Below are 9,040 nucleotides of genomic sequence, written 5' to 3' on the forward strand. Positions count from 1 at the left end.
TCTCGACCACAACCACAACGGAAGTACAATCATGGCTCCAGATCGCAGGTGGAGGACATCTCTGAGAGGTCGCTGTTACGCCCGAATTCGACCCAAAACCAACCAAGGAGGTCTGCTGCAGTGTTGAGAGCGACTGTATGAAACCAATTGGTACATCAATCATGCCAGCCCGTTCTTAATTTCTATTCAGTTCGACTCGTTATTAATTCAGTGTCTGAACTGTGCGTCAGGGAAAGTAAACAAACATTTGGAATGAAAGGAACCCAATGCACCCTGATAAACAGTGAGCCCTGCAGCTAGTCGGACTTCTGCACAGCCATGGGACTGAAGAGAAGTTAGTTGGAGACAGGTTAGGGATAAAAGGGAGGTCTGTTTTTCTGTACTTCTTCCTTCTCATACCAGAATACTGGTAATACTGATCTACTAAAATTAAGTCAGACAAGCATCAAATAATCTCAGCACACACTTTCTCGCTCTCTTTTTCACACAACGCACACAATTCACCTGTTCAGAAATCAGCCAGTCTCTAAGTGTGCCTAGCGGAAAGGAATGCACCCATCAACTGATGTGTGTCTCCCTGTGTTGTGTGTGTGTCTCCCTGTGTTGTGTGTCTCCCTGTGTGTCTCCCTGTGTTGTGTGTGTGTCACCCTGTGTTGTGTGTGTGTGTGTCTCTGTGTTGTGTGTGTCTCCCTGTGTTGTGTGTGTGTGTCTCCCTGTGTTGTGTGTGTGTGTGTCCCTGTGTGTGTCTCTCCCCGTGTCCCTGTGTGCGTGTGTGTCCCTGTGTGCGTGTGTGTCTGTGTGTGTCCCTGTGTGCGAGTCTCTCCCTGTGTCCCTGTGTGTGTGTCTCCGTCTCCCTGTGTGTGTGTGTCTCCCTGTGTGTGTGTGTGTGTCTCTCCTTGTGTGTGTGTGTGTCTCCGTCTACCTGTGTGTGTGTGTGTCTCCGTCTACCTGTGTGTGTGTGTGTGTGTGTGTCTCCGTCTACCTGTGTGTGTGTGTCTGTGTGTGTGTCTCCCTGTGTGTGTGTGTCTGTGTGTATCTCCTTCTCCCTGTGTGTGTGTGTGTGTGTGTCTCCCTGTGTATGCGTGTCTCCCTGTGTGTGTGGGTGTGTGTCTCCGTCTACCTGTATGTGTGTGTCCCTGTGTGTGTCTCCCTGTGTGTGTGTGTGTGTTCCTGTGTGTGTGTATGTGTGTGTCCCTGTGTGTGTGTCCCTGTGTGTACCTGTGTATGTGTGCCTGTATGTGTGTCCCTGTGTGTGTGTGTTTGTGTGTGTCCCTGTATGTGTGTGTCCCTGTGTGTGTCTCCGTCTCCCTGTGTGAGTTTCTCCCTCTGTGTGTGGGTGTGTGTCTCTCCCTGTGTGTGTGTCTCCGTCTACCTGTATGTGAGTGTGTCTCCGTCTACCTGTGTGTGTCCCCCTGTGTGTGTGTGTGTGTGTTCCTGTGTGTGTGTATGTGTTCCTGTGTGTGTGTGTCTCCCTGTGTGTCTCCCTGTGTTGTATGTGTCTGCCTGTGTTGTGTGTGTGTGTGTGTGTCTCCCTGTGTGTTTCCCTGTGTTGTGTGTCTCTCCCTGTGTTGTGTGTGTCTCCCTGTGTTATGTGTGTGTCACCCGGTGTTGTGTGTGTGTGTGTGTGTGTCTCCCTGTGTTGTGTGTGTTTCCCTGTGTGTCTCCCTGTGTTGCGTGTGTGTGTGTTTCTCTCCCTGTGTCCCTGTGTTGTGTGTGTGTCTCCTTGTGTTGTGTGTGTGTGTGTGTCCCTGTGTGTGTCTCTCCCTGTGTCCCTGTGTGCGTGTGTCTCCCTGTGTGCGTGTGTCCCTGTGTGTGTCCCCCTGTGTGCGCGTGTGTCCCTGTGTGTGTGTCCCTGTGTCCCTGTGTGTGTCCCCCTGTGTGTGTGTCTCCCTGTGTCTCCCTGTGTGTGTGTGTGTCTCCCTGTGTGTGTGTCTCCCTGTGTGTGTCTCCCTGTGTGTGTGTCTCCCTGTGTGTGTGTCTCCCTGTGTGCGCGCGTGTCTCCCTGTGTGCGCGTGTCTCCCTGTGTGCGCGTGTCTCCCTGTGTGTGTGTGTCTCCCTGTGTGTGTGTGTCCCTGTGTGCGTGTCCCTGTGTGTGTCTCTCCCTGTGTATGCGTGTCTCCCTGTGTGTGTGTGTGTGTGTGTCCCCCTGTGTGTGTCCCTGTGTGCGTGTATCCCCCTGTGTGTGTGTCCCCGTGTGTGTGTGTGTCTCCCCCTGTGTGTGTGTCCCCGTGTGTGTGTGTGTCCCCGTGTGTGTGTGTGTCTCCCCCTGTGTGTGTGTCTCCCCCTGTGTGTGTGTCCCCCTGTGTGCGTGTCTCCCCCTGTGTGCGTGTCCCCGTGTGTGTGTGTGTCCCCGTGTGTGTGCGTGTGTCCCCGTGTGTGTGTGTGTGTCCGTGTGTGTGTGTGTGTGTGTCCGTGTGTGTGTCTCCATCTACCTGTGTCTGTGTGTCCATGTGTGTGTCTCCGTCTCCCTGTGTATGCGTCTCTCCCTGTGTGTGTGTGTGTTCCTGTGTGTGTGTGTGTGTGTCTCTGTGTGTGTGTGTGTGTGTTTGTGTGTGTCCCTGTATGTGTGTGTCCCTGTGTGCGCGCGTGTCTCCCTGTGTGTCTCCATCTCCCTGTGTGTGTGTGTGTCCCAGTGTGTGCGTGTCTCCCTGTGTGTGTGGGTGTGTGTGTCTCCATCTGTGTCTGCTGTCGCCATGGTGAACTGTGAGTGAGTGTTTGTGGGGAGGAAAGAGGCGCTACATCCTCTCTCCATGTCTCTCCCTGCGTCCCTGTGTGTGTGTGTCCCCGTGTGTGTGTGTGTGTCCGTGTGTGTGTGTCTCCATCTACCTGTGTGTGTGTCTGTGTGTGTGTCTCCGTGTGTGTGTGTCCATGTGTGTGTCTCCCTGTGTGTGTGTCCCTGTGTGTGTCTCCGTCTCCTGTGTATGCGTGTCTCCCTGTGTGTGTGGGTGTGTGTCTCTCCCTGTGTGTGTGTGTCTCTCCCTGTGTGTGTGTCTCTCCCTGTGTGTGTGCCTCCGTCTACCTGTGTGTGTGTCCGTGTGTGTCTCAGTCTCCCTGTGGGTGTGTGTGTGTTCCTGTGTGTGTGTGTGTTCCTGTGTGTGTGTGTTTGTGTGTGTGTGTTCCTGTGTGTGTGTCCCTGTGTGTGTGTGTTCCTGTGTGTGTGTGTCCCTGTGTGTCTCCGTCTCCCTGTGTGTGTGTGTGTGTGTGTGTGTGTGTGTGTGTCCCTGTGTGTGCGTGTCTCCCTGTGTGTGTGGGTGTGTGTGTGTGTGTGTGTGTGTGTGTGTGTGTGTCTCCGTCTACCTGTGCACCTCTGTGTCTGCTGTCGCCATGGTGAACTGTGAGTGAGTGTTTGTGGGGAGGAAAGAGGTGCTACATCCTCTCTCTAGGGGGGAAACTAGTTTTGGCATTGGCTGGCAGGAACTCAGGAATAACTTGACACTTCTCTACCCCACTTTCTAATCCATTTCTTCTTTCTGTCCCTCCATCTTTTCCCCTCTCTGCTGAGCTATGAAGCTGCATGTCTATCTGTCCTCCAAATCATCTCCCCCTTCACGCTCTGTCATCCTCCCCCCCATTGTGCTGTGTGTGTGTGGCATGTCCCACTATCTCGTTAGCAGACTGAGCACCATCTCATGCCCTGAGCGAGCCCCGACAGCCTACACCTATCCACAGATTCCCAAAACACACTCGATGGGTTGGCTCTCTCCCCCCCTCTCACCCAAACCCTTTTAGACATGTACACGCACAAACACAGGATGAAATTCTCACAAACTCATTGGATCCGTTTCAAGCTAGTCATACACTCATTGAAACATTTTCAAGCGTGCCATTTGTCGCCGATACAATATATCTATATTCCATTTTGACATTCAGAAGGACAGTTCAACAGAATACAGCAGAAACACCAGAGAGCCAACCCAACAAAATGGCCTTTTTTAAATGCTGAAGCGGATACAAGAACCATGTGGCGTTTGACTCACGAGTGAGAGAGACCCCCGTGGAGAGATGCCTACACCCTCATTAGCCTACACCAGGGCTCTCCAACCCTGTTGCTGGAGAGCTTCCCTCCTGTAGGTTCTCTCTCCAACCCCAGTTCTAACTAACCTGGTTCAGCTTATCAACCAGCTAATTATTAGAATTGGGTGCGCTAGATTATGGTTGGAGAAAAACCTCCAGGGCGGTACTAGGAACAGGGTTTGCAGCAGGTAGTCTAGCATTAAAAGCTGACTAAGTGAATATCTGTCAATGTGCCCCTGAGCAAAAGCACTTAACACTAATTGCTCCTGTAAATTGCTGTGGATAAGAGTTTCTGCCAAATTACTCAAACGTAAAAATGTGAGATCCCCTGGTCTACACTATATTCACACACATATTAGTGTACACTAACAAGTGTCCTTCCCAGTCATTAATGTCCATAATTACCAACCACTTCAGAGCTTGTTAATCCTCACAGGGAAGCTCTCTGGTGTGTGTTGACACAGTCAGGTCTGTATTAAAGAGGACTCTCTGTTCTACTAATGGTTAATTACCACATTTCAGTGTGGTTATTCTCTGGTAACCTGCTGTGTGTTAAATCACATCGCTATGGGTCCCTTATAAAGACTGAGCGCTGCAATGTTATGCCCTTTTTGAGGCAAATGGTAGTTCTGATAGGCTGAGTGGTTTGACGTGTGTGTTACCTTTGTGGAGAGGACCTTGAAGGTGCTGTGTTGGGGGACAATGGAATACAGCAGCCTCATGTTCAAGCTGAAGTCCTCCCCTGAAGGAAGCTTCACCACAGCCGAGCACTAAAGAGAGAGATACACACAATTATAAAACACACACCTCTTTTTATAGTGGGGTGGGGGTCGAGGACCGTTTCGTCAAATTCACCCTGAGGGGTTTAGTGCTGGTCTGAAATCAGTTGGGCTTTCTTTCTTGGATTGGGGATTTAGACTTAGGATTTAGATCTAGGAACAGTTCACCCTCCCTGAGTTTACAGGCACCCCTGAGGGCCTAGCTGTGGGAGTGAGTGAGTGTGTATGTATGAAGGCACATGTGCCCATAGCAGTGCCTCTGGAGGAAAAGCCCCTAGCCATCTTATTACCCATAATAACACCTCCCCTACTGTTCTCACAACCACAGAAAGAGGGCAGGGACAGAGAGAAGGGAGGGGTGCGAGATGTGGAATTGGAATCAGGCCCCTCTCTGTGTGTTTCAGAGGGAGCGCTGCTCTACTGTAACGGGACCTCAGGGGACACAACAACCCCCTATTTTACTGCTGTACAGCTGTGTACGCACACGAGCCCTACTCAGCCTCTGGGCGAATGACTCCCCTCCGAATGACTCCCCTGAAATCTCTAATTTCAGATCCAGAACATCCATTACTCCTCATCTCCATCTCATTTAAACCCAAATCATTCATTTACAGCACAGATACAACACTATGCCCATACTTCGAATTGATTCAATGTTATCTACACCACCGCCGCAAACAGACTAATTTTAACGTCAATAAGATGAGAAATAAAGACATGCTAGGGACAGATTCCTCCTCAGCAACTATACAGGGCTGCTAATACTCTGGCAGCTTGGAACTGTACTTCTCTCCTCAAGAGCCCCTTACACTGATGTGTGTGTGCGTGTATATTAACTCAAAAAAAGAAACGTCCTCCCACTGTCAACTGCGTTTATTTTCAGCAAACTTAACATGTGTAAATATTTGTATGAACATAACCAGATTCAACAACTGAGACATAAACTGACCAAGTTCCACAGACATGTGACTACCAGGAATAGAATAATGTGTCCCTGAACAAAGGGGGGTCAAAATCAAAAGTAACAGTCAGTATCTGGTGTGGCCACCAGCTGCATTAAGTACTGCAGTGCATCTCCTCCTCATGGTATGCAAGATCCTGCTGTATGTTACACCACTCTTCCACCAAGGCACCTGCAAGTTCCCAGACATTTCTTGGGAGGGGAGGCATTGTCATGCTGGAGGGTCATGTCAGGATGAGCCGGCAGGATGGGTACCACACGAGGGAGGAGGATGTCTTCCCTGTAACGCACAGCGTTGAGATTGCCTGCAATGACAACAAGCTCAGTCTGATGATGCTGTGACACACCGCCCCAGACCATGACGGACCCTCCACCTCCATCCCGCTCCAGAGTACAGGCCTTGGTGTAACGCTCCTTCCTTCGACGATAAACGCAACTCCGACCATCACCCCCGGTGAGACAAAACCGCGACTCGTCAGTAAAGATAACTTTTTACCAGTCCTGTCTGGTTCAGCGACGGTGGGTTTGTGCCCATAGGTGACGTTGTTGCTGGTGATGTAAGGCAGGACCTCACCAGACAACAGGCCTACAAGCCCTCAGTCCAGCCTCTCTCAGCCTATTGTGGACAGTCTGAGCACTGATGGAGGGATTGTGCGTTCCTGGTGTAACTCGGGCAGTTGTTGCCATCCTGTACCTGACCCGCAGGTGTGATGTTCGGATGTACCAATCCTGTGCAGGTGTTGATACACGTGGTCTGCCATGTCTGGTACCAGTCGTGTCTGAGGAAGTACACACACACACTTAGTACAGGTTGGCCCTGAAGTGTAAGATCAAGTTATCCTACCTTCCTGCATATATAATGAGTCCCAAATGGCCCCTATTCCCTATGTAGTGCACTACTTTTGACCAGGCACCATAGGGCTCTGGCCAAAACTACAATCACGTATATCCTACCAACGGGACATTAAAAACTGTAATATCTTATGTTTCACTGAGTCGTGGCTGAACGACGACATGAATAACATACAGATAGCGGGTTATACACTGTATCGGCAGGATAGAACAGCAGCCTCTGGTAAGACAAGGGGTGACGAGCTATGTATATTTGTAAACAACAGCTGGTCCACGATATCTAAGGAAGTCTCGAGGTTTTGCTCACCTGAGGTAAAGTATCTCATGATAAGCTGTAGAATACACTATCTACCTAGAGAGTTTTCCACCACAAACCGATGTGGTGTGCCACCATAAACCGTTGCTGGCACTAAGACCGCACTCAATGAGCTGGAGTTGGCCATAAGCAAACAGGAAAACACTTATCCAGAGGTGGCGCTCCTAGTGGCCGGGACTTTATTGCAGGCAAACTTAAATCAGTTTTACCTCATTTCTACCAGCATGTTGAATGTCCCCCCACCTTTACTCCACACACACAGACGTGTACAAAGCTCTCCCTCGCCCTCCATTTTGCAAATCTGACCATAATTATATCCTCCTGACTCCTGCTTACAAGCAAAAATTAAAGCAGGAAACACCAGTGCCTCAGTCAATAAAAAAAAGTGATCAGATGAAGCAGATGCTAAACTACAGGACTGTTTTGTTAGCACAGACTGGAATATGTTCTGGGATTCTTCCGATGGCATTGAGGAATACACCACATCAGTTACTGGCTTCCTCAATAAATGCATCGATGAAGTCATCCCCACAGTGACTGCGCGTACAGACCCCAACCAGAAGCCATGGATTACAGGCAACATCCACACTGAGCTAGTTTATGTGTCGGAGGGCTAGGGTCAGCCTGTTATATCTGGAGTATTTCTCCTGTCTTATCCGGTGTCCTGTGTGAATTTAAGTATGCTCTCTCTAATTCACTCTCTCTTCCTTTCTTTCTCCCTCTCTCGGAGGAGGACCTGAGCCCAAGGACCATGCCTCAGGACTACCTGGCCTGATGACTCCTTGCTGTCCCCAGTCCACCTGGCCGTGCTGCTGCTCCAGTTTCAACTGTTCTGCCTGCGGCTATGGAACCCTTACCTGTTCACTGGACGTGCTACCTGTCCCAGACCTGCTGTTTTCAACTCTCTATAGAGACAGCAGGAGCGGTAGAGATACTCTGAATGATCGGCTATAAAAAGCCAACTGACATTTACTCCTGAGGTGCTGACCAGTTGCAGCCTCGACAACCACTGTGATTATTATTATTTGACCCTGCTGGTCATCTATGAACATCTTGGCCATGTTCTGTTATAATCTCCACCCGGCACAGCCAGAAGAGGACTGGCCACCCCTCATAGCTTGGTTCCTCTAGGTTTCTTCCTAGGTCCTGGTCTTTATAAGGAGTTTTTCCTAGCCACCGTGCTTCTACATCTGCATTGCTTGCTGTTTGGAGTTTTATGCTGGGTTTCTGTACAGCACTTTGAGATATATGCCAATGTAAGAAGGGCTTTATAAATACATTTGATTTGAGCTAAAGGGTAGAGCTGCCGCTTTCAAGGAGCGGGACTTTAACCCGGAAGCTTATAAGAAATCCCGCTATGCCCTCCGACGAACAATCAAACAGGCAAAGCGCCCAACATGTTTTAAGAAGACCACCATAGTTCCTGTTTCCAAGAACACCTGCCTAAATGACTACCGACCAGTAGCACTCACGTCTGTAGCCATGAAGTGCTTTGAATGGCTGGTCATATCTCACATCAACACCATAATCCCAGAAACCCTAGACCCACTTCAATTTGCATACTGACCCAACAGATCCACAGATGATGCAATCTCTCTCAAAGCTCATCACTAAGCCAAGGACCCTGGGAACAAACACCTCTCTCTGCAACTGGATCCATGACTTCCTGACAGGCCGCCCCCAGGTGGTGAGAGTAGGTAACAACACATCCGTCACACTCACCTCAACACGGGGGCCCTTCAGGGGTGCGTGCTTAGTCCCCCCTCCTGTACTCCCTCCTGTACTCATGAATGTACGGCCAGGCACGTCCCCAACACCATCATTAAGTTTGCTGATGACAACAGCCTGATCACGACAATTTATTTTACCTTTATTTAACTAGGCAAGTCAGTTAAGAACAAATTCTTACTTTCAATGACGGCCTAGGAACAGTGGGTTAACTGCCTGTTCAGGGGCAGAACGACAGATTTGTACCTTGTCAGCTCGGGGATTTGAACTTGCAACCTTCCGGTTACTAGTCCAACGCTCTAACCACTAGTCTACCCTGCCGCCCCAACAATGAGACAGCCTATAGCGGAGGTGGGCAACTCCAGTCCTCGAGGGCCTGATTGGTGTCAC

At 49.9% G+C, this 9,040-nt stretch overlaps 1 protein-coding gene across 1 annotated transcript; it reads left to right on the forward strand.

Annotated features, from left to right (window-relative positions):
• Positions 1–830: 830 nt before the first annotated feature.
• LOC135565716 (keratin-associated protein 4-3-like) lies at positions 831–4,788 on the forward strand (the record flags this gene model as incomplete). Its single annotated transcript, XM_065013617.1, has 3 exons — positions 831–1,093; positions 1,152–1,464; positions 4,687–4,788. Coding segments are annotated over 3 exons (678 nt in total), but the record flags the coding sequence as incomplete, so codon positions are not given.
• Between the last annotated feature and the right edge of the window lie 4,252 nt (positions 4,789–9,040).

The sequence above is a fragment of the Oncorhynchus nerka genome, linkage group LG9b (genome assembly GCF_034236695.1).
Source record: "Oncorhynchus nerka isolate Pitt River linkage group LG9b, Oner_Uvic_2.0, whole genome shotgun sequence".
Lineage (NCBI taxonomy): Eukaryota > Metazoa > Chordata > Actinopteri > Salmoniformes > Salmonidae > Oncorhynchus > Oncorhynchus nerka.